Genomic DNA, 26500 nt, shown 5'->3' on the forward strand with positions numbered 1-26500 from the left:
CTGATAAAGAGAACTATGTGGTTCCCCCAAAGCAACTATGTTTCTGTTACCCAGACCACCTCTACAGCTGCTGCCATGTTCTAAAACAGAAAATGCCAAATGCTCAAGCTATTGCGCCTCCCCAAAACTCTTCAGACATTTTTAACAACTGTACTCCAGCCTAGTTTTATTTGTAATCTTCTGCTCCTAAAAGTCGCAAAACTCATTCACTAAGCAAACTTTACTGAGTGTCCACAATGTGTAGGCACTCTGCTAAGGGCCAGGGGTACCACCGTAAGTAAAACAGCACCTTGGTTGTGAAGAAATTCACAAGCTGACTGGGAAGATAAACTATGTAAAGAAGTAATTGCAAGCAGAATGTGATGGTGCTGTAAGACGTATCTACACTGTGCGGTGCAGCCAAAAAAAAAAAAACTTTAAAAAAATATTTAATAAAATATGATTACATATATACGTATATATAACATTTTATTACATCTTCTGATAGTGAGATGTAATAAAGCCATTCTCTTTCTTGGCAAACTCAAAAAAAAAAAAAAAAAAAGAAGTATGTACAAAGTAGACTGAGGACACAAAGGAAGAAGGAACGACTCTGAAGGGAAGTCAAGAAAGGCTTCTTTTGAAGAGGGGAGGCTTTAAGTGGGTGTTAAAGGGGATATTACAGAAGAAGGAGAGAAGTGCGTTCCACGCAGCAGGATCAGCATGGGCAAACGTTCCAAAGAGTGAAATAAACTCCACTGGGCCTAGGAAAACAGCAACTTTTAGTCCAGTATAACTGGAGCTTAGGAGGCGCTGGCAGGAAATGAGGTAGAAGCAAAGAGGTGGGTGTAGACCAGGTCATATAAACCCTCTGAATGCCGTGCAACAGTTTAGATTTGTTCCTGTTAGAGCTAGGCAATCATTAAGTTGTTTTCAGCAGGAAAGACATGCAAGATCGTATTTTCCAAAGATGATCTTGGCATTAGTGCGGAGAGGCTAGAGGTGGGGAGAGGGGGAAACCGGAGGCAGAGCCAGGCAGTTGGCTACAGGCCAGGTAAGAATCAGGCCTCAGCTACAGCAATGACAACGGAATAGAGAGAAGGGGCCAGATTCCTAAATTCATTTAGATCTTGTAAATCTATGAAGTACAACCAAGGGACAAGAGATCCAGTGGCTCAAGGTCATATAGCTAGTGGCAGAGCCAGAAGCAAACCCAAGCAGTCTGGTTCTAGAATGTACTCTTTACCTTCACACTCTATGTCCCAGGGCTTCTCAAATTTTAATGTGCATCTAAATCTCTTGGGGATCTTCTTAAAATGTAATTCAGTGGGGTTAATGTGGAGCCTGAGATTCTGTATTTTTAAGAATTTTCCAGGTGATGCCAATGTTGCTGGTTTGAGGGCCGCACCCCTTAAGTACAAGGCTTTAGAAGGACTCTTGGACCTCAACAAGGAGGTCTAAGCTGGAGGTCAAAATTTGGGAGTCGTCATTCTATAGGTGACCATATGCCTAGACTGAACAGAGGGCTAACTGAAAGATAGGAAGGGACAAACATCATTCGTAGTAGAGAATGCCAAAGAGTGATTCAGTAAGATGACAAAAATCTACTGGATTTGACAATTGAAGGTCATCTTTTCCACCTGAGATGGTGGGGTCAGAGCCTTGATTATAGTGGATTGAGGAAGAGAATATTACATGAGCAATATAGACAATGTATTTTTTTGAAAGAAAATCAGAAAGGGCAGGAGCTAGGAGAAGGGAAAGGCAGAGGGGCAAAAAAAAAGTCTGTTGTTATTTGTTTGTTTGTATATATCATCATAGAAAAGATACGCAGGCTTATAGGCACAGGAAATACTTCAATTTCTTAAGACTTTTTTAATATTCTCAAATACTTATCAATTCTTTCTACATATTTATCAAGCACTTGTTATGTGTCAGGAACTGTTCTGGGATCTTTGGATACGTTAGTTAAGAAGATTCACAAAGTTCCGTGCTTCTACAGAGCTGATAGTTTTGTAACTGAGGACAAACAATAACCAAAATAAATAAATTGGGTGTCGTAGGTTAGGAGGATGTGCTGTGGGAAAAAAAGAAAAGAAAAAGTAGAGAAGGGAAGTGAAATCAGGAGTGTTGGAGAGAGGTTATGGGGGTTGCAATCTTAATTAGGTTGGGGCCCACTGAGGTGACCACTGAGGTGACATCTGAGCAGATCTGGAGGAGGTGAGAGCATGTCTGATGCATCTGAGGAATTACAAGAAGGTCAAGTGTCTGGAAGGGAGGGAGAGAAGGGAACAGTAAACGATGAAGTCAGAGAGCACAGCCAACGTATCAAATACAATGGACTATTTAGAAAATGAGAAAAATAAGAGAAAAAAAAAAAACCAAACCTATCAAAATGAAACTATGATTAAATCAAATCCTGGCTGCTTTATTATTTTTTCCACCAATGATGACGGCTCTTTTTACTATACGTACTCTCTTTGGTACTTTTCCAAAAAAATCCATGTAAACTGTACAATACTCTCCTCTGAAAATCAATAAAGTTGAATTTATCTAAAGAGGACTTACTCGCAGTCGTATAAGAGGCTTCTCTGGCTGTCGAGAATTTCCCAGACGTTCCCGTTCTGCATTTTCAAGCATTTCTTCAATCTGAAAATAAAGATATTGTCATGTCTAGGGGGAAGAGGTACTACCGGCTGGCATCTAGTGGTTGAGGTCAGAGAGGACTTGTAAAAAATCCTACCATGCACAGAACAAGCTCCCACAACAAAGTGTTACCCAGTAAAATGTCAATTGTGCCAAGATTGAGAGACCCTGGGCTCCCTGACTAGGCCAAGACAATCCATTCATTTTCTATCTCCCTGGCCTCAGAGATTGGGTTCAGGGACAAGTACATGACCTCAGTCCAGGGAAACTCAATGCTAGGGGTTTATCTGGAACTACTGGGAAAAAATGATTCTTTCAGCTGTAAGGACAATGTAAGTCTGTGGGCCACCACGTGAAAATGCCTTCCTTATAGCGAAGCTTAAGACAGAAAACATCAGACTGGGTGGCACAGGACCAGACACAGAAACAGAGAAAACTACAGTCTTAATTTGAGTTTCTGGATCTAGTCATTCTGAAACCAGTAAACTCTTGAACTTTCCAGTTATATGAGTTACATGTTGCCAGTAAGCTGTGACACTGGGCGAGTTACTTTATCTAAGGTTCAGCTCCTCTTTCTATAAAATGTGTATGGTAGACTCTACCTACCTATAGCATCGTTCAGTGGATTAAATGCAAAATGCTGTCAACAGTGTCCAGAATATATACACCGCCAATGAATATCAGTGATAATTATCATTATCATTATCATGATTTTTGTAAGAATAAAATGCAAAGCAGAAGAGCCTACACAGCATAAGAACTGAATAAGTGTCAGTAATTAATGTTATTAAGCTGTCAAGTTCCATATTACTAAATGCATTCACCCAACTTCATAGTGGCTCTAGAATTTCCACAGTGGTTTAGGGATGGCAATCTGCATGGTGGGAGGTATGGGACTTATACTGAAGTGACAAGGTGCATAGCACACATTTTAAGATTTTATTTGGAGGGAGATTTCAGGATGAAAGGGATGTGTGATAGAGATTATTAGCGTAATGGAGATTATTAGAGAGGCTAAGGCTCTCCTCATCTACCATAACATCCTGCCATTCTCCAATCAAAGCCACTGCCTGCTTTCATTAATAAAATGAACAAATTATCGAATCAGGATAAAAAGAGAGAAAAGATAACATATGTTTTTGAGAAGGAGGAAAGGATCTGGGAGAGGGGCTTAATTAAACAAAGTTTCTTCTATTTATAACATTCCTCCCTCCGGAAGATGTTAGGTTTTTGATTTTTTTTTTTTTTTTTGATGTGGACCATCCTTAAAGTCTTTATTGAATTTGCTACAATACTGCTTCTGTTCTATGTTTTTGGTTTTTTGGCCACCAGGTATGTGGGATCTCAGCTCCCCGACCAGGGATCGAACCCGCTCCCCCTGCCCTGGAAGGCAAAGTCTTAACCACTGGACTGCCAGGGAAATCCCTATTAAAAAAAAAAAAAAAAGAAAAAAATTTGATACAATTGAACTCATTTATAAAACAACAGTGGTTCCTTACAGGCTTCATGAGAATGTAACAAATACAATGACTTCCCTCTACTCTACTGAAGTATTTAATTCAAGGTAAACAACCTCTCAACTAAAGTAGATCTCACTGACCTTCATCTAGAAGAATTACCTTCTCCAAGCAGAAGCTTTGTATGACTTGGGTTACTTTAGGATTATCGGGGTTAAAAATGTCTGGATGATCAGCCAGAACAACATCTTCCATGAAAAACTGTCGCACTGTGTGGAGAGGAATTTTCTGCATGTTCATCTTCCTTCCTTTAATACGCAGCAAACCAACGTGTCTGAAATGAGGAGGGAAATGAAAGCATAGGCACATTGTAAACTTCCTCAGGAAAATGCGCACATCAAAACTATCATATTTCTAAATTTCTACAAAGTATTTATAAAATCACACCCTTAAAAAGTGTTTTTAGTAATTTAACCTTAATATTGTATCACAGGAAAAAACTTAAACATTCCTCTTCCCCAAAATAAAATCCATTCATACATCATTTTTCCTACAGTACTCTAACTTAAAATTTAATTAATAAAAATATTAGCCTTGAATTGGCCTAATGAGCAGCAAAATCATTAATACCATTGGGATCTTCTCCTGTTGAAAATAGCTTAAAGTCTGGGCAAACAGTAACACTGTATTGAATGATCAATCTTTATGAATAAATCTATCATATAAATAACAGCATCATCAGTACCTTGAGCCTATGAGATGGTTAGACTATCATAGCACATTTTTTTAATTGATTTAAAAAGTATAATAATTACTCACTTCTTTACAGCTTCTCCTGGGGAAAGAGAAGTGACCACTGAGCTTCCAGGTTGTGATACGTAAAAGAGCTGTTGTTCATTTTTGGTTGGAGCTATTTTACACTCATGTTCATGGCCCCAGATAACAAGATCAATGAAGTCATCCAAAAACTGTTCTGGAATGAAGTTAGTACTTCCGTGTTTACTCCTATGCCAAGATTTTTAAAAATAAATATTATAAATGTCCAGAGATATAGAAAAACTTCATAATAAGTAAGTCTGTATAGATCTTTCTTTCTCCATTAACTAAAGATTTACTACATCCCTTCTATACGCCAGAAACGTTCAAGGGATTGGGGATGCAAAGACTATCTAATTCCTGCCCTCAAAGGGTTTACAAACTTGTAGGACACAGACAAGTAGAAGCCTCAAAAGAGAAAGCAGTCAATTCTACATACAGAGGCAGAGCACGAAAGGCTTTAGAGAGGAATAACTCCCCCTACGGGAAAGTCAGAAAAGCATGAGCTCTAAAAATAGTAAAAACCTATAAATTGGTCTGAGTGTATACCAGAGTACAGAAAATGGGAAGTGAGTTTAGTCTAAGCTTTGTAAAATAAAGTCAAAACTCTAAAGATGTCCCATCATTTTTTTAACATGTTTCTTTTACTGACTATAAAAATAATGAGAATGTCAGTCTTACACAGAGATAAGAGTTTTCAATATTAAATAAAATATTGTATGACTATGTGATTTTCAAACTCTCATTTTATACCTAGATTAGCTGCTATTATTAAAAGATATGTGAAAACCCAAAGAGAGGAAGACAAAAAAAAAAAAGTTTTCCCTAATACTGATATATATCACTGAGAATTTAAGTAAAAGTGTTCAAATACTTCAACCAGCATTCACTTAAGGCAAACTGACATTCATTCATTGAACAAGTATTTACTGTGTGTCTACTATGTGTCAGGTTTCCCAGGTCTCTTCTAGAGACTGAAGACATAGCAGTGAACAAAGTCCTTGCTCTAGTGGGGGAAATTAGCAATAATACAATATGTTTACGTATATGCATACACACACACACACACACACACACACACACACACACGTATATACATATATATATATAATTTGTCAGGTAGTGACAGGTGCTATAAAGAAAAATAAAGGGAAAAATTACATGGAAAAGGAAGGCTACTATACAAAGGGTGGTCAGGGAAGGCATCTCTGACAGGAGACAAATGAGCAGAGAACTTAGAGGAGGGACCAGGAGTGCATAGGAAGAAAGTCCTAGGCAGAGGGATGAGCTGATGGCAGAGGTGCTGACGTGGGAGTGTATTCAGTGAGTTCCAGAACAGCAAGGAGACCAGCGTGGCTAAGCAGAATGAATGCAAGGAAGAGCAGGAAGTGAAATCAGAGAAGCTCACGTATCTAGGAATATTCATGTAAAAAACATTTTTATGTAGAAAAACGTGATGATCCTATCACAATTCCTGAAGAAATGCAGAATAACTCAAATACGACATGATGTAACTATGCTTTAATGGAGCACTGGAAAAGGGAAGATTATGCTGGTGGGCTGACTCTGATTTGTGACCTAGAAGCTGATCAAAACATCTTTGTGGAAATATTTTGCATGACAAAATCGCTCAGGAGAAAGAGAAAGAAACTGGTCCACGTATAGAAACAAATGGAAAATAAAGTAAAATGTACAAGGCTCCAGAATTCTCGCTTAATATGAGCAAACCTGTTTTTTATAAGACCCTGAAAACAGTAACAAAAGAAGTATCTAAGAATGCAGAGGATGACAAATGAACCTAACAGCATTACAAAAAAACTATTATAACCACAATGAAGGGGTAAGGGAAAAGGAACTGACTGAAGTAACTTTAGAAAGTGGTGTTTCTGACTAGATATAGTAAGGTTAAGGACTAAAATAACATACAAACACTGTACCCTAGCTGGCAAATTTGTTTCTCACAGGGCTATGGGTCAGCAATTTTGAAATTGCTTTGTTATGTCAACCAGTATTGAAAAAAATAAGTAAACATACCGTAGAGAATACAATCGAGGTTTCTAACTGTTAGAGAAAGAAGTCACAAATAAGAAAAGACAAAAATGAATCCTGTAGGGCTGGATTAGAATCAGTATGAACTCGTGCTTGTTTGTTTTTTTTTAACACATGTATACATACAGACATGTATGCATGGATTAGTGAATATACATATATTTCTTTAACTCTAGTCATGAGGGCTAAGAGACCCACAATAGCAATAAGCACAATTAGTGGTCATATCTGGGTTTCTAAATACCGCTCTCCAATAAAAGCAATTAGGGCTCCTTGGAAAAGTGGTTGATTCCAGGGCTTGAGGAGAAAAATACAAGATGAGCCTGGAGCATCTTGTGGTACTAGAAGGTTAAGGACATGCTCAAAAAACAAAAAGGAAGAGGGTATGTTGAAAGGACATAGACGCCAATGTAAAAAAGCTCCCAACGGTCAGAGTTGAAACAACCTGAGCAACAAAAACTACAACATCAAAAAATTAAAGTATTGGATTATAACTCAAAGAATTAAATAAATATCCTTGAGTCCACAGTAACATAAATAAATGAAAGAATGAATAAGTAAATAAATGAGAAGGGACAAATTTTCCTAACAGAAGAATTTCAATTAATAATTATAAAAAGAATGAGGGGAAAAAAAAAAATCAGAAACAACACCACAGTATTAATTGCTGGAAACAAGATCCACCAATGGATGCTAAAATTTGTGGGCAAAAGTTTAAGTTGAAACAGGATGTTCACATAGTCTCAATGTATTTTTCCCAAAATATTTATTAATTACAAAGTAGAAAATGGGACCTTTACAGGGGAGAAACCTGGTCTACATCACCTTAATTGAATGATCAAGATTATTAACATCACCAGTAACCAGCCATACCAACATTATACTACCCATTCCCCTTACCAATGCTGCCATTCCAAACTTTCATTCTGGCTTGGAATCGCTGATAATTGTTCCTTCTGACTTATCCCTACCTTGGGAAAGTACAAAGTGTAGCAGAACTGGAAAGCCCTCAGCAAGAGAAGGAACAAACTCCCAGTTTGTTATATGGAGACCACACATATCAAAACCCTGGACTGCTCCTCCTTTAACTCACACTGTTTATTCAAGAATATACATATAAGGCAACATACGACTGCCCCCTAAAGCCTTTCTTTCACAGAGTACCAGTGATGGGTAAGTACAAGAGTATTTTGCTGTCAATAAGTATCTGTTCAATAAATAATAAATTATATAATCAGCCCCCAAATCCCTGTAGATTCTTCCTTAATAACTTCTCAGCTTTGTCCCTTACATTATCATTCTCACTACCATCACTGTTACCATTTCACACTTTTTTTACTATAATGATCACATAATAAATCTTGCTTCTTCAAATCTCTATTCCTTTCAATCAAACCTACACCCTGCCAACAGATTAAATTTCTTAAAACTACTAACAAAAGAAAGTTGATCTAGCTATATTTAATATTCTGGAAAAACACCTGTATATATGTACCAGGAAAAATCTATAAGAATGTTCCTAACAAAAAGGTTTAAAAAAGCAAAAATCTGGAAATAACACAAAACACTCACTAACAGGAGAGAAAGCTGAACTGTATACATCAGTGAAAATGAATTACACTTTTAAGCATCAAAATGGATGAATCTTAGTAACATAATGTTGAACAAAATAAGCCAACTGCAAAATATAAAGTATGGTGTTCCAGTTACACCAAAACTAAATAAAAAATACTCATAATGAATGTGTATGTGATTAAACAATAAAGAAAAGCTATGGACATATAAATAAAAATTGAAGATAGTGCTTCCTCTGGAGTTGGTGGAAAAAGATGTGGTCAGGGAAGGGCATGGGGTAGGGTACTGGTAATGTTCCACTTCTTTCTGAATTTAGGATTATTCATTTTATGGTTCTTCGTATACCTTATCCATATGCTAGAAATATTCTTTGTAAGTATGAATATATACTGAAAACAATTTCAAGATGCAGTCACACAATGCATATCGAAGTCTTGCCTGATCCTGCACTGACAACTTTCAAAGCATAAGGAGCATCTTACTGAAATAGGTAAGCTTGGAAACAGAGATTTGGGGAACCTCAATACTTGACTCAAAAATTTTCAGAGACTACTTTTACCTGTTCTGATGAATCACAAATAAGTTAAACCAAGAGTTCCCATCTTCTTTTGGTCTCAACATTGTTACTTTTTTGTTGACGAACATTCGATAGAGCCTTTCATCTGGAATGGATCCTGAAATGGATGTTACATTATTTTAAAAGTGGTTTCTTACTCGGTTTTAAAAAACGAATATGTTTTGCTTCTAAATTATGTGCTTCTCTGAGTACTTCATTCTCCTATTAGAGAGATATTTGAAATCTGATATCATTATTTACAAATGAACATGTTCCAGGTTCATGCCTGACAGCTGCTAAGCAGTTAGTTGCATTTGAAGAATGTTTTCCAGGTCAAGCATATATACTTTCAAGATCTGGAAAATGTGGAATAAAAATTTGAGTTTTCTATGCTCAAATTCTTATTAAAATTTCTAATAATATTGTTTTCCACTCTCCCTTTATTTATTCTAAGTATATATGTACTTTTGATTTAACATATACATTGTAAAATACACAGGAGGAGATATTAAAGGGGATGAGATTAAAAATGTATTTAAAAATAATAGTCTTATGTATACTATGCTTTTACATAAAAATACTGTGCTTTTTAATAATTTAATGACTTTTAAATAACTCTTCCTATTCCCCAAAGGATCACCTTAGTCTAGTGAAGGAGGCCAACAAAAACAATTAAACATGAAAATTGCAATTTTAAATATTATAAAAGGGAAAAAAGTCAGGATGCTAAGATGGGAATTATCACTGGGAGGACAAGGTTGCTACTTTACGGAGTGATTAGGGAAGGCCTGGGAAGAAAAGCCAACACCACATAAGTATAAGAGCTAGAAGAGGTCTAGCTCCTAAAGAGAATTCCTAGTGTGGCCAATGAAATAGATGGTGGCATGCAGAACATGTAACTGGAACAAAAAAGCCAAGACATAAAAAAATCCAGGGCATTAGAAGGTTGATCTACTTGGGTGTCGAAGCACTGAGAACACTGACAAAATTGGAAGGTAGGCAAGTAGGAAAATTGAGGGAATGGAGAAGGCAGTTTAGCCAGTTGTCAATTAGCTTCAAGGGTGTTTGCAGGCAGGAAAGGAGGTGTCAGTAGGAAGCAAGGAGAACAGTGACTTGCCCTCCACGCCTTCTGCCCTAAAGCCCATAAGAGGCCATGAGAGAACTACGTGGGACACGTAACCTCAGGGGTCAGTTTCACTGAGGGTTGGAGAGTACAGGCAGCATTCAGAGACTGATGAAATGAGGGAGTTTGCTAACTAAAAAGAGCTCTAGAGCATACAGAGCTGGGGTGAGAGGAGTGGGTGGAGGGTAGAGACAGAGTCCAGTTAAGGAAAACAGAACAGGATGAGATGAGAGTTTGGGAGAAAATGGATGACTGAAGCAGTTTGCTTCTGGCAGTGACTGAGGCATAATGGAATGTGTCCTTGGTCTGAAAGTAGGAGGATCAACCATTTTCTGCAGATATGATCCCTAACGTTACAGTGATTAAAATACCTGTTAGTAGTTTTTTAAAAAAGCATATTCCACTTCCTGCTCTATCACTTGCAAAATCAGACATAATACCTCCATCTCATTTTCCATATCTCTAAAATATAGATAACCACGATGCTTTTCTACTTGTTGGCGAAATTATGTAAATTGGGCAAAGACGATAAGCTTCCTAGAGAAGCTTCCTAGAGAAAGTATTTAAATAAACCATCCATCATAATTATTCTTTAAAAAACATACACAAAGAGAAATGAAGTAAATAAGATTTTCTAAGGCTTCTGTTATACTAAAGTCACTCAAAAAATAATAAAAACTAGGTAGAGGCTACAGCGTGAAATTTTTTCTCAATTTCTCTTGGGGTACTTTAAGGTTGGTTTAACATGAAGTATAATTTTTATAATACTCTATACACAACAAAATCAATAAAATTATTGCATCCATAAAACAAATCAAACTGAACTTAATCCAAGGAAGACACAAAAAATAGCCTTTGAATGTGCTCTAAAAATAGTCTTCCATTCATATGGAATAAAGCCTAGCAAACAAGTTTTTACCTACTGGACACTAAATAAATTGAAGATAGTGAAGCTGATAAAGCAAATTTTCTGAGCATTGTAGATGATAGCTCTAGATTAGCACTGTCTAATAAAAATATCATGTGAGCCACTAAAACAGGACAAATATGTAATTTTTAATTTTCTAGTAGCCATATTAAAACAAGTAAAAGAAACAGGTGAAATTAATTTTAAGATATTTTATTTAACCCAAAATACCAAAGGTATTTTACATTTTTTTCTAAGTCTTTGAACTCTGATGTGCATTTTATACTTATAGCATATCTCAATTCAGACTAGCCACATTTCAAGTGCCCAGTAGCTACATGATTACTGTATTGGACAGTGAAACTTTAGAACTTTCAAAGACTTCCAAGATATCAAAATGCAGTTTTTCTAATTACTCTATAAATGCTAATGTTCAGGATTTTTATCTGAGTCTAAAAGAAAGAAAAAATAAACAATAAATAGATACTAAAGGAAAAATATTTTTTCACCAAAACTGCTATTAAAAATAAGTATCAAGGACTATTGGTGCTTATAAAATACTAAAAAATTTCTACCAAAACCTTCTATCATTTTTTTAAGTCACCCACAAGGAATAATTAGATTTGCCTCACGTTTCCCCAAACAGCAGCAAAGTTAACTCCAGAATTTGATTTCTTAGCTGCTTAAACATTTAAACATTTATTGACATAAATAGTAAAATAAAACCATCTTACCTAAGCCATATAGAGCAATTTTTGTGCTTCCTTTTTGAAGCAAAACCGGACTAATGTCTATCTTCTCCACAGACATTGAACGTCCAAAGTGATTTACAAATCCAGCACAACTTAAAATATCCAGGGCGCAGAGTGCATCTGCCTATGCAAAATATTTTCAAATAATATAAATGTATATCTAAAGTAAGTAATCTGCGTATCATATTATTACTTATTAAAAGTATATTTTATATAGTAGTTACAAAAACCTAGATTAGGATAATGTCTTCTCAAAACAAAATTACAATAGTAAAAGTATTCGCTATCTTTTTTCTATTACAAGTGACCCACTGTGACTGGAATCACATGCTAAATGCAAAGTTAACATTTCATCAAAACTTATGATGTCTTGTCCACTGAAAAATAAAAAACAGCCATGAAATCAGTGCCTTGTCATATTAAGCAGACCTCTTAAGAGGTGAGAAAAAAAAGACTAGCTAAGTAGTGATTTATAATACATTAATGACCAGATAAAACAAAAAGATATTTTGAGATTATTTTAGGACACCTATTATTAAAGATCTTCCTCGACTTACAATGGGTTTAGGTCCCAATAAATCCATCGTAAACTGAAAATACCGTTAAGTCGAAAATGAAGTTAAAGCACCTAACCTACCGAAAATTATAGCTTAGCCTAGCTTACTTTAAACATGCGCAGAACACGTACATTAGCCTACAGTTGGGCAAAAGTATAAAGACTTTTACAATAAAGTATGGAGTATCTTGTGTAATTTACTGAATAATGTACTGTAAGTGAAAAACAGAACGGCTGTATGAGTACAGAATGGTTGTAAGTGTAGCAGCTGTTTACCCTCGTGACCGTGTGGCTGATCGGGCGCTGTGCCTCGCTGCCTTTGCCCAGCATCACATGAAAGTATCTTCCCACGTTATCGTTAGCCCAAAAAAGATATTCAAAATTCAAACTTCGAAGTGCAACTTCTACTGAATGTATATCCATTTAGCGCCACTGTAGAGTTGAAAAATCTAAGGTCGAACCCTCATAAACTAGAGACAGTCTGTACTTTCATATCAAACAGAAAATAAGATGATCTAATTTAGATTTAAAACTGTTCATGAAACCCTCATTTCCTACAGGTGAGATTTATGTGATAAGAGATACAAAAGCCCTTGGTAAACTGTAAAGCATTATATAAATGTTAGGTGTTTATTCTTCCTCCTGGTTATTGTTAACCTTGGCACTTATGAAATAAATGTGTATGTCACATGCCATTTATTATTCCAGATATTAAAAAATTATCTAAAAAGCAGTATAAAAGCTTATATGAATGATAAAAAGTCAATTTGAACTTCTGACTCAATTTGACTACAAATTGCTGGGAAGAAGTGAAAGAATGCTTTCCAAAGACAAACTAAACTGATCGTTTCTAAAATTTCAACTAAGAACCCAATAATTACCCCCGTAGGATCATCATGATTGCCATGAATACTAAACACAGGAATTGAAATGTTGAGATTGCCATCTTCGTAGTTCACCCATGGAAACCTTAAAAAAGAAAGAAAGAAAAGTTTCTATAAGAGACGAAATATGTTTCCCCCATTATCCTCCTCCAAAAAATTAATACAGTTATAGGCAAACTGGATGATATAAGCTGGCAAATGACCGCTAGTTTGGAGCTTTAAAAAAATAAAATCCAAGGCAGCAGTTCATTTCAATTCAAGTTTCAAAAGATCTCAAAGTACTACACTTTAAAAGAAAACCATACAAATATATGATGCTTATGAATTGTATGAAAGATTTGAATATCTGATTAATAGGAAATACGCTTTCAAAATTTTGAAAGCCTTTATAAAAGGTTTTTATTTGTAGAAGCGGGAGGGGAAGAAATACATCTACTCTGGAATCCAAAAGACCTAGATTAAAAATTCCAGCTCTATCACTTACTACTTGGATGACTTAAAGTTCCCACCCACTCCTGCCCCTAGTCACCAAGCTTCTCTTCTCAGAGGCAAATAACATTAGGAATTTCTAGTGTATCTGTGCAAAAATATCTCATACCTGTAAAGCAAATAAATACATCTTCCTTCTTAAACAAATGGTAGCACAATATAGATTTCTGCCCCCTGCCTTTATCACTTAACAGACTTTATAAATCATTCCATATCAGTACATAAAGAGCTTCCTTGTGATTTTTTTAGCTGTACACTGCATGGATTATTATAATGTGTTTAAGTAGTTACCCATCAATGGACATTTAGACTATTTCCAGCCTTTTGTTTTACAAATATTGTTACAGTGAGTAATCTTGTACAAAGTTGCCCTTGTGAGAGTATAGGAAAATATCTAGAAGGAAACTGTCAGGTCAAAAGGAACGAGTGTATCTGTAAATTTGATAACTACTGCCAATTCCCCTCCACAGAGGTTGTATGATTTACTCATAGTACAACTGCAATCCATGAGACTAATTCCTCCTACTCCACCAACATAATGGGTGGGCCAAAAAGGTTCATTCGGTTTTTTCCCTAAGATGGCTCTAGTAGCGCTTAGTTGTCTTTAATTTCATTTGAAACAATTTTGTTAGATTGTATGTGACAGCTGTCATATCAGCGTGCATTTAAAAAAAAAGACATGAAAATTGGTAAAGGTTTGTGTAGCCATTTTAATACTGAAGATGGAAGAAAAAAAGCAACATTTTCGGCATATTATGCTTTATTATTTCAAGAAAGGTAAAAACGCAACCGAAATGCAAAACAAAAGATTTGTGCAGTGTGTGGAGAAGGTGCTGTGACTGATCGAATGTGTCAAAAGTGGTCTGCGATGTTTCGTGCTGGAGATTTCTCACTGGACGATGTTCCCTGGTCAGGTAGACCAGATGAAGTTGAGAGCGATTAAATAGAGACATTAACTGGGAACAATCAACGTTATACCACGTGGGAGATAGCCGACATACTCAAAATATCCAAAACAAGCAATGAAAATCATTTGCACCAGCTTGGTTATGTTCATCGCTTTGATGTTTGGGTTCCACGTAAGTTAAGCGAAAAAAACCTTCTTGACCGTATTTCCGCACGTGACTCTCTACTTAAATGTAATGAAAAGTTCCATTTTTAAAACAAATTGTGACGGGCAATGAAAAATGGATACTGTACAATAATGTGGAATGGAAGAGATCGTGGGGCAAGTGAAATGAACCACCACCAACCACGCCAAAGGCCGGTCTTCATCCAAAGGTGATGTTGTGTGTATGGTGGGATTGGAAGGGAGTCCTCTATTATGAGCTCCTTCTGGAAAACCAAACGATTAATTCCAACAAGTACTACTCCCAACTGGACCAACTGAAAGTGGCACTGGACGAAAAGCATCCAGATTTAGTCAACAGAAAACGCATAATCTTCCATCAGGATAACACAAGACCGCATGTTTCTTTGATGACCAGGCAAAAACCGTTACAGCTTGGCTGGAAGTTCTGAATCATCTGCCATATTCACCAGACATTGCACCTTCGGATTTCCATTTATTTAGGTCTTTACAGAATTCTCTTAATGGAAAAAATTTCAATTCTCTGGAAGACTGTAAAAGGCACCTGGAACAGTTCTTTGCTCAAAAAGATAAAAAGTTTTTGGAAGATGGAATTATGAAGTTGCCTGAAAAACGGCAGAAGGTAGTGGAACAAAAGGGTGAATACATTGTTCAATAAAGTTCTTGGTGAAAATGAAAAATGTGTCTTTTATTTTTACTTAAAAACCGAAGGCACTTTTTGGCCAACCCAATACATTATCAAGCTTTTTCAATCTATGCCAGTGGTTCTAAACCCTAGCTGCATGTTAGAATTTTCTAGGAATCTTTGAAGATCCACCAATGTCCAAGACACACTCAGAAAGATTAACTGACCTGGAGACAGGGCATCAGTATTTTTTAAGATTCTTAGGTAATGATAATGTGCACCCAGGACTGAGAATTACTGATCTATATCAATCTTATAGGAGAAAAATATATCAGTATACGTCATTTTGCATCTTTCATATTCTTTTAATATGTTTAAATGCTACTTTATTTCCTTTTCTATGAACTATGTCCATATTCTTTACCTATTTTTTATTAAGTCATGGATTTTTTTTTTAAATTGACTCGAAAGAACTACTTAACTATTAACTATTGGGAAAATTAGACCGTAATTTGCCATGAGTTGCAAATATTCTTCCTGGTTGAACCCAGACTTTTGACTTCGCTTTGGGCGGCTCTTGCCATGCAGAAATTTACTTTTACAAAGACAAACATATCAATCTTTTTTTTTATGGATTCTGGGTTTGTGTAATACTTAGAAAAGTCTTTTCCACATCCAGATCTTTTTTTAAAATGTCTAACAGTTTCTTCTAGTTCTTTTATTGGATAAGCTATATTTTTTGTGGAGATATGAGATACCACCTTTATCAAATACTAAATTCCCGCATGTATTGAGGCTATTTCTGGAATTTCTATACTCTTCCACTTATCTGCCTATCAATTCATGAGTCATACCACTTTTTAAACTTTTAAAATTATTGTAGCATTATAATATACTTTCTTTTTTCCAGCTTTATTCTGATATAATTGACATGTAACATTGTATAACTTTAAGGTATACAATGTGTTGACTTGATATACTCATATATTGCAAAATGATAACCACTATAGCTTACTTACCACTTTAAGCTGCACACACACCTAGCTTAACAGCTGCATCATGTCACATAATTGCCATTTCTTTTTCGTAATGAGAATATTTAAGATCTACTCTCTTGGAAACTTTCAAGTATAAAATACAATATTACTAACTATAACCACTATGCTGTACATTAGATCCTCAGAACTTATTCATTTTTAAACTGAAAATTATATATTTTTTTGATCAACATCTCCCCTTTTCCCCCAACTCCCTGCTCCTGGTAACCACCATTCTAGTCTCCATTTACATGAGTTCAGCTTTTTCAGATTTCATATACTGTATAAGTGATATCACACAGTATTTGTCTTTTTGTCTGACTTATTTTAATTAGCATAAAGCCCTCAAGGTCCATCCATGTTGTCTCAAACGAAAGGATGTCCTTTCTCATGGCTGAATATATATATATACATGGCTGTGTCTGTGCAGATATATCTGCACACACACACCCATATATCACATCTTTATCCCTTCTTCCACTGATGGACACTTATGTTGTTGCCATATCTCGGCCATTGTGAATAATGCTGCAATGAATGTGGGAGTGCAGATTATCTCTTTGAGATCCCATTTTCATTTCCTTTGGATATACACCCAGAGGTAGGATTGCTGGATCACATAATAATTCTATCTTTAATTTGGGGGGGAACCTGCACAGTGTTCTCCATAGTGGCTGCACAAATTTACATTCCCGCCAACAGTGCACAAGGGTTCCCTTTTCTCCACACCCTCTCCAACACTTGTTCTCTCTTATCTTATCTTTTTGATGATAGACATCCTAACAGGTGTGAGTTGATATCTCATTGTGGTTTTGATATGCATTTCCCTGATGATTAGTGATGTTGAGCACCTTTTCATGTACCTGTTGGTTGTTCTATTTTTTGTGAAAAATGTCATTGGAATTTTGATAGGGATTGAATTGAGCTAGTAACTACTTAGGAGTCTTCTTTTTTCAGAGTTTCCCTATCTTTTTTTTTTTTTTTGGTCTATGTTTTACATGAACTAGTAAACCAGAGGGAAAATTATCCAAAATATAGTACAAAGAGATAAAGTTATAGGGAATATTAAAAAGTGGGTAAAATATAAATAATTTTCAGAAAGAATAGGAAACAGAAAACATACTGGATAAGAATTTTCCAAAATTGCTGCAAAAAAAATTCTTAGTTTGAAATGCATGTAGCCCAAGCAGGATAAATAGAACTAAATCCACAACTAAATATGTCACAGTAAGACTGCAAAAAGACTCCTTTCTTTATGCCAGCTACTATTCTAAGCAATTTTCTTATTAACTCAACTACTCCTAACAACAATTCTGTAAGACTAGCACTATTCTTTTCCCATCTCACAATAATGAAACTAAGGTAGGGCAGATCCAGGATTTGACCTCAGACAGTCTTATATCAGAATCCATGCTTTTAAGCACTATGTTATACTGCTTTTCCAGCAACTAAAATGAGAGCAAGACTCCTCAAAAGCACCAAAAAATAAGAGTTTACTGACAGGCAGTGAAAAACTACTAAAAACTGTACTTCGGAAAGGAAACTGAATCTAGACAAAAGGAATGAAACGTAAGAAACAGCAATAGTAAGCGAAGAAATAGGTAAACACATCTATGGGGTGGGTGAAGCAGTTTAAAAATAATAAAGTTTTAGATTTGAATAGACGATGGGTAAAGACTGATCAGAATTCTTAAAAACAAGAACATATGTTAAAAATTACAAGAATTTTTAAAAATCCTATTCTATACTCAGCCAAATTATCAATCCGAAGTTAAAAATAGCCATTTTCTTACATAAAAATATCTCCAAAAATTTACCTCCCAATATAAACTCATTTTTAAAATATATATACACAAATAGATAAGAAATAAATATAGCTATGTTTGTTTTCAGGGGTTACTTTATATATATATTTTTTTTTTTTCTTTTTACATTTACATGTATACATGTGTGTATAATATGTGTATATATGTGTGTGTATGTGTGTGTGTGTGTGTATATATTTAAGCTCTGTGCTCTGAGAGAGCCTAGAAGCAGTGACAAGACAATAGCCATGTGCAAGCCTAGCATCCAGATTCTAGCTTCCAAATACCATTCCAAAATGAACCAAGACTCCTTGAAGAAATGGATGAGTCTAGGGCTAGGGAAAAGAAAATACAAAATTAACCTGGAGCATCTTACAGTACCAAAAAGGGGGGAAAAAAGATGACGGCATGCTGAAAGGACCCAAGAGGTGGTCTGAAAGAGTGCCCAATGGCTAAAGCTGGAACAATTTATTTGAGCAACAAAATAGATTATAATAGTATTAAATTACAATCCAAAGGAAAAAAAATGAGTTCATACTGATATAAACAATTGAATAAATTCCTACTGATACAGACAACTGAATAAATAAATAAACAAATGGGGGAGAAGGGACAAATCTTTACAGAACTATTCCAATTAATAAATGCAGAAAGAATGTGGGAAATATTTAGAAAATCACCATTAGGACACCGCAGTTACAACTGCTGTAGGCAAGAGCCACTGACAAATGCTAAAATTATTGGACAAACTTTAAAGAGAAACAGAATAGTTGCATAGCCTCCCCTAAAATATTTACTAATTACTGTAGTGGTTTTAACACGCCCATAAATTCTTTGATACTCTTTCCTCTCTCCAGGAAGTGAAACGTAACGCCCTCTCTTCGAGCGTGGGCTGGACTTAGCTACTCACTTCTTACAAACAGTATATGGAATGGGAAAAATAGTAACTTGACAGTGGAGAAACCTGCAAGACACCATCTTAACCAAGTGACCAAGGTTAACCTCACCAGTGCAGGCCATGTTGATAGCATGTACTCCTTACATACTGAGAAGGGCACTCCACCTATAAGGAATATTCTTTCCCCCAAACCAATAACCCTAGTCTAATCACGAGAAGAACCCAAGTTGAGAGACATTCTACAAAATATCTGACCAGTACACTTCAAAAGTGTCAGTGTTTGTCTGAAAAAGACTGGCATAGTCGAAAGGAGATTTTGAGACCATTTCAACTAAATGCAGTGTGGTATCCTGTACAATGTTTAAGAAAAAACAGAGTACCTTTATGACATGGGGTTCTAGGTGGGTATTGTAAATAAGTCCCAAAAGCACAAATATTAAAGAAAAAAAATAACATGTTTGACTATGAACATCAAAATTAAATATTTCTGTCATCAAAAGGCCCTGTAAACAAAGTCAAAAGACAATCCACTGATTGGGAAAAAATACATGCCTAACAAAGGCTTAATATCTAGAAATAACTCCTGCAGATTCAATAGGAAAAGACAAAAATGTCCCAATTTTTAAAATGGACAAAGGATATGAACAGAAGAGATACCAAATGCACAAAAAAATTTTGAGAAGTTACTCAGTCTATTAATTAGGGAAATAGAATTTAATACAACAATGTACAGAAAATTCAAAGAACTACATTTACCAAGGAAATAGCTTATAGTGAAGGTAAAATGGCTAATTGTTACCGTGTTCATGTGTCTTATACAGAAGATATTATATATTATACATACATGTAATATTAACTATCATAAGGAAACATTCATTTAAGCATTTAAATATACTTACTTACTAAAACCGAAGTTGACTGACTGATCGCTGATAATTTCAAACTGTACAGGACGATCCCCCATGCAATATTTTCTTAATAACTCGAGGCAGTTATGTACTGTTTTTCTTGAGGGTTTATTTTCATGAAAAAGATCACCCCCTAACAAAATGAAATCCACCTAATCAACAGAAAATAGTGTTAAAATTAGTATGTTTTACAGATAAAATTTTTAAAACAATAGCACAAAGAGATAGAAAAAAAATCTTGTAAAAGATACTATTATGTGTGGAGATTTAAAGTTTCATATTTTGTTTAGTCAAAGGGCCTTTCAATCTGGTTATTAATCTGACTTCAGCTTAGGTTCCTAGGTCACCTTCAAAAAGGCCATCTTCAAATTACTACACCAAGTTTCTAACTCACACTACCCAAAGTGATCATACTTCTTTCTTTAAAGTTATCCAAATCAAACATAAACTTAGCACTTTAATAAAACCTATGGAAGGGATAGCAGATTCAGTCCAAATTATTCACTTGATTCATTCAACAATTATTTAGAGTCCTTACAGGCACTGGCAGCTAAGGAAATAGCAATCTACAAAATATAGGATGTCCCTGCCCTCATTAAACACAGACAACGTGCCATACCCTATACTGAGTGTGATGAATTAAATACGATCCCTATCCTAAATATGTTCAAAATCTAATGGGAGAGACAAACTGCTAAGCATCTAAACGTAAGTCAGACTCTGACATGCACTAGAACAGATATATAAACAAACCAGGAGTAGAGATGACATTACAATTAATTCCAACTGAGAGGAGGAAATTCACCTGAGGACAACGTCTGGGAAGAATGGGCTAACATGGTGGCATCTGAGTTGCACCATGAAGGATAAACGAGATTTCGAGGAAGAGCATTCAGGAACAACCAGAGAGAAGGGAAATCACACAGAAAGAAAGTCCAACACACTTTCAAAAGCGTACAATCTACGTAAAGAAACTTGATTAAGTTCTTGATTATACAAAAGAACCCAGCAATACAGATCACCACGGGCTACAGTAGTGAGGGCAGCAGAATATGTCACCACAAAATGGACCACTTTGGCAATGTGGACTGTTTTGAGCTGACGGCAATTAAGACCCAGCAGAGTCAGGAAAAGCTGTTTTACCTCGCTCTAAACTGCCTAAAAGAATTTGGATAGGGGGCATGTACCAGGAAGAGAGCTATTACCAGAGGTAATTTCTGATATCAGAAAGACATCGCATGGCATGGCAAACACCGGTTTACCAAACATCTGATCTTCTCATCTTCCTGTGCACTGTCTTCCTCCCCTTTAAAACCCCAAACTCCTTTCCCCTTCTCCTTAGCTCAGGATGGCAGATAAGCCTCAACTACTTCACTGCTGAGGAGTCTCGTATTTCTGTGGGGCTCCCATACGTATGAAATTTGTTTTTACCCTGTTAATCTGTCTTACGTCAACTTAATTATTAGACCAGCCAGGGAACTTAGAAGGGAAGAAGGAAAAGATTTCTGCCCCAATCCCAACAAGAGTCAGAGAGACTTCAATAAAAATGTGGGATTTAAGCCAGGTCTTCAAAACTAAACATGGGGCTTCCCTGGTGGCGCAGTGGTTGAGAATCTGCCTGCCAATGCAGGGGACACGGGTTCGAGCCCTGGTCTGGGAAGATCCCACATGCCGCGGAGCAACTGGGCCCGTGAGCCACAACTACTGAGCCTGCGCGTCTGGAGCCTGTGCTCCGCAACAAGAGAGGCCACGACAGTGAGAGGCCCGCGCACCGCGATGAAGAGTGGCCCCCGCTCGCCGCAACTAGAGAAAGCCCTCGCACAGAAACGAAGACCCAACACAGCCAAGAATAAACAATAAATAAATAATAATAAATAAAAAATTTTCAAAAAACTAAACATGATTTGAGTAAAGGGAGAAAATGATCATAATCCAAGGCATAGAAGAAACAAAACAAAAACAACAAAGCAAACAAACATTTTTACAGGGGAGGGGAAAGAGAAATAGTTGTTTAAATGATATAGTTTCACTTTTACCAGACAAAAAGAGTTCTGGAGATTGGTCACTCAACCATGCAAATGTGCTTAACACTACTCAACTGTACCCTTAAAAATGGTTAGGATGGCAAGTTTTATGGTATGCGTATTTTAACACAAGCAAAAAAAATTTTTTTTTAATATTTTTAAAAACTGGTTTGTGACTCCAGGGATCACTGAGAACACAACTTGCTTCTGTGGTATTCCTGCCCAAAGTGAATCTACTCATGAGGAAACGTCAGACATATCCAACTGAGGAATATTCTGCAAAAGTAACTACCCTGGACTCTTCAAAAATGTCAGGGTCATGAAAGACAAGGCAGACTGAGGAAACATCCCAGATTACAAGAGACTAAAGAGACGTGACAACTAAATGCAAAATGTAATCCTGGATTGGGATCTGCACACCACTGACCTGCCCCCAAACTGCTATGACAGACTTTGTCGGGACAACTGGCGGCATCTTAGAATTACACAATCGTACTGAATCAACATAATTCCCTGGTTTTGATAAGTGCACTGTGGTTACTTATGTAATTTACTCTCAAATGGTTCAGAAAAAGTGTGTGTGTGTGTGTTTATGAAGAGGATAAATCAAATGTGGTAAAGTGTAGGAAAATCTCGGTGAAGGGTAAGGAATTATTTGTACTATTCTTGCAATGTTTATGTAAGATTGATATTGTTTCAAAATTAAAAGTCAAAAATAAAAATAAAAAAAGATTCCAAAGAACTAGAGAGTAGAAATAAGGCTGGTTAGATGGCACAGGCCCACAAAATAGAGGACTTAAAAATCGGGAAGAATTTAGATTTCAATAAGAAGAAATAATAAACACAAATGATGGGGGGAAGTAAACATGCATTTGGAAGTACCAGCATGGGGCTGTAGGTGGGAGGGGGCAGTTAAGATTAAAGGATGCAGGGAGGAGAAACAGGAGGAAATGGAAGGGAAGGAAAGGACAAGGTAAAGAAAAAAAAACAGCTCGTGCTCAGGGAAAGAAATACTTCAGCACCTAAGAGTTAGAAAAGAAAGAACAGAGGATTCTCTGGCAGGAAACAGACCTTCTTTGACTGCAAATTTCTCTGCCCTCAGGGTAAAAGGAGACAGTCCTAGACATTCTCCCATTCATGAACACATTTATAAGAGTGCCTACTGCTTGCCAGATCCTTTCTAGGTGCTAGGATACACATGAGCAAACAAAAAAGATTTTTCATTCTCATGGAGTTCACCTTTTAGTGGAGAAGATAATAAACACGTAAATAATTCAAAAAATTATTTCAGATGGTGCTATAAAAAAAAAATAAATGAGTAATGTGATAAGAGTGTTTGGAGACATCAGGGAAGACCTCCCCAAAAAAGGTAAAACTTGAATTGAGAACTGAGAAGTCAAACCTGGCAAGATCAAGGTGCTCTGAGCAGGATGAGAACCAGACATGCAGAGGTACCAGAGTAGAACAAACATCTCTGTATGGATGAAACACAAACCAACCAGGCAGAGTGGAAGAAGATGAAGTCTCCTGGCAGGGGCCAGATCACACTGAACCTTGGAGTCTAATTTTTATTCTAGATTCAGTGGAAGGCCACTTAGAAGATTATAAGCAGCAGAGTGACATGATCCGACATGATTTTTGTAAGTTCACTTCGGCTGCTATGCTGAATACTGTAGGGGGAAAGAATGGAAGTAAAAAAACCTAAGGGGAGCTGCTGTAGTCCAGCAAAATATGACAAAAGTTTTGGACTAAGTTTACAGACATGAAGGTAGAAAACAGTAGAGAGGTTCCACTTGTGTACATTTGGGAATAAGAACCAAAGGACTTGCAGAAGAACTGAAGAGAATTCTGAGGAAAAGTCAAGGTTGAAGTTTGCAAGTCCCTAGAATTTATGTTTATTCCCCAGCTGTCTTTTGGGCTCGAGATGGACATTTCAACTGTCTGCTGGAATGTTTCCTTGAATGTCCTATTGGAATCTCCAACTCAAATGGTCTCAATCAGAATTCATCACCTTCCCACATAAAGAAGTATGTTATAAGGAAGTATGAAAATAAGGAAGAAATCTTTCTTATTTAAAACCTACTTCTATTATTGGTACCACCATCCACCCAAACGTAATACACTCCAGAGTCACCGTCATCCCCTTTTCCCTCATCCCCACCCCCTACGACTGACTAACCAATCAAAGTATCCAAATCCTCTCTTTGTATTATCTCCTGCATTCACTTCCTCTTTTCCATTCCATGGCACCACTTTTAAAAAGCCTCCAACTTATCTTGCCTTCATGCTGTACTCTGTTGCCAGAAGACTTTCTATTAAACTGGGTACAAACTCCTCAATCTGGTATTTGAAGCTCTTGATGCAGCTCAAACCACATTTCTCGTCTTTCAGCGTGCTTTCTAACACGCGACCTACCAGTGAGCCAAACAGCTGCTGTACCCCTAATGGACCAATCGTCTCACCTCTGTGCCCTTCCTACTGCTTCACGGGAGGTGTACACTCTCTTTGCTTTTCACTCATTAAAAGCCTACCATCCTTCTAAGCCCAAGTTAAATGCCACTTCATTCACCTCATCTTGCTATCCTCATCTAAATGTGATCTCTTCTACCTCCAAACTCCCAGGAAATGCTGTTTATAATCTTATGGCTCTTGCATCTGAGCATTTTTGACATTTATCATATCTCACATACTGATTTGCTTGCTGCACGTTCTTTGAAAGCAGAAACTATGACAGTCATCTTTAGATTTCAAATAGAAACTGCCACAGGATACTGCACTCAGTAAACACTGTAAATATTTGTAAATTTTTACAGACTATTTACAAAAGTAGCTCCTACTTGAATTCAGGGAATAAAGAACACAAAATCTCCTTTGGGCTTTCAGCACATGGGCCTATAAAACAAACCTCTATCTTTAAAAGGAAAAAGAGCAAGTTGAGTAAGGGAACTTGGTAGAAATTGCAAAAATGCAAACTAAACTCACATCATTTTCCTGGGCAAGTCTTAAAATTTCATCAAGTGTTACAAACGTATCATTTCCTCTGACTGCATCTTTTTCCATATATCCCAGATGAATATCTGTTGCAACTAAGATTTTAAATGTATTTTCATCATCGCTGTATTAGAAAAGAAGAAGCACGTCAATATAATTCATTAAAAGGATGTTCAAGCAAACTGAAACCTAAATCTATAAAATAATAGCAGTTATGACATAAAATCATTTTTCCAGCCCTAAACTAGGTCCAAAAATTTGAAGCATTCAACAGATCATTAACGTCACTGTTTTCTTACCACTAAGACAAAGCAGAACAAATGTACACACATTTTTAAAAGGTTCTGTAACTGCTTCAGAAATGTATAGCCTCATTACAGCCAGTTTCATAAACTGATATGTAACCTGGATTTGAAAGCTTGGTTGTTTTCCTGCTCTGTTCCACAGCAAAAATGCAAGAGGATTTGATCCCAGTATCTAAACTTATTATTTATCTACTTTGCACTTTCCCAAGAAAATTAGAATTAACTGGTTAATTTAAAAAGCCCTTCTCCTTACTTTATAAGTAGATTTTTATCCTAATAATCTAGTAACTTACATCCAGGGCCCTGAAGAGGCTTGCTCTCCATACAAAGTTAGTTTTTCATTAATGACTTTGGCCAAGTAACAAAACTAATTTACAATGCCATTTAAATTTGGTAGTATTCAAAAGTACTTTCATATGAAGCAGCAATATGATAGTTATTAATTCTCTCTTAAACTTAATATAACTTTTAATTGTCTTTAAAATATTTTGGTATCCCTGATCTCATCTCAACTCCCACATGTAAACAGGTTAAGTATTATTACCTCTGAAAAACTAGAAAGCTATACACAGAGAAATTAACTGATTTATCATGAAACAAAATGGTAGAAATGGAACTAAAACCCGGTATTAAAACTCAGGCTGTTTTCACAAAACCATACGAACTTCAAAAAAAATTTTATATATATCTCCAAAATTCAAATCTTTATACATAAGAGAATTTTCCAGAAAAGATTTCTCTTCAGAAACTTCAAAATGATATGCACAGTTCTGATTGCTATATACATACAGGTAAGTCAGAATACTTTCAGATCACATTACTACCCAGACTTCCATAGCAATTTGTAAGGTATTTTCCCTTGAGGTCTCTTACTTAAATATGAGAATTAATCTGAGAGTCATTTTTTTTAAAAATTTATTTATTTATTTTTGGCTGCATTGGGTCTTCGTTGCTGTGTGCCGGCTTTCTCTAGTTGCGGAGAGTGGGGTCTATTCTTCGTTGCGGTGTACGGGCTTCTCATTCCGGTG

At 36.2% G+C, this 26500-nt stretch overlaps 1 protein-coding gene across 5 annotated transcripts in view; it reads right to left on the reverse strand.

Annotated features, from left to right (window-relative positions):
- MRE11 (MRE11 homolog, double strand break repair nuclease) overlaps positions 1-26500 on the reverse strand; it is a 71281-nt gene that overhangs the window by 42528 nt on the left and 2253 nt on the right. For 4 of the 5 annotated variants that reach the window (XM_082339917.1, XM_082339915.1, XM_082339918.1 and 1 more), the window contains exons 3-9: positions 20144-20304; positions 13298-13385; positions 11843-11984; positions 9082-9196; positions 4902-5087; positions 4245-4416; positions 2548-2628 (exon numbers count right to left, since the gene is read on the reverse strand). In XM_082339917.1, coding sequence (XP_082196043.1) covers positions 2548-2628; positions 4245-4416; positions 4902-5087; positions 9082-9196; positions 11843-11984; positions 13298-13385; positions 20144-20304 — 945 coding nt within the window. Of the gene's footprint in view, positions 1-2547; positions 2629-4244; positions 4417-4901; positions 5088-9081; positions 9197-11842; positions 11985-13297; positions 13386-20143; positions 20305-25158; positions 25292-26500 lie in introns of all 5 variants that reach the window. The other variant, XM_082339916.1, reaches the window with a different exon arrangement.

Source organism: Balaenoptera borealis (genome assembly GCF_965194805.1).
Source record: "Balaenoptera borealis genome assembly, chromosome: 11".
In the NCBI taxonomy this organism is placed as follows: domain Eukaryota; kingdom Metazoa; phylum Chordata; class Mammalia; order Artiodactyla; family Balaenopteridae; genus Balaenoptera; species Balaenoptera borealis.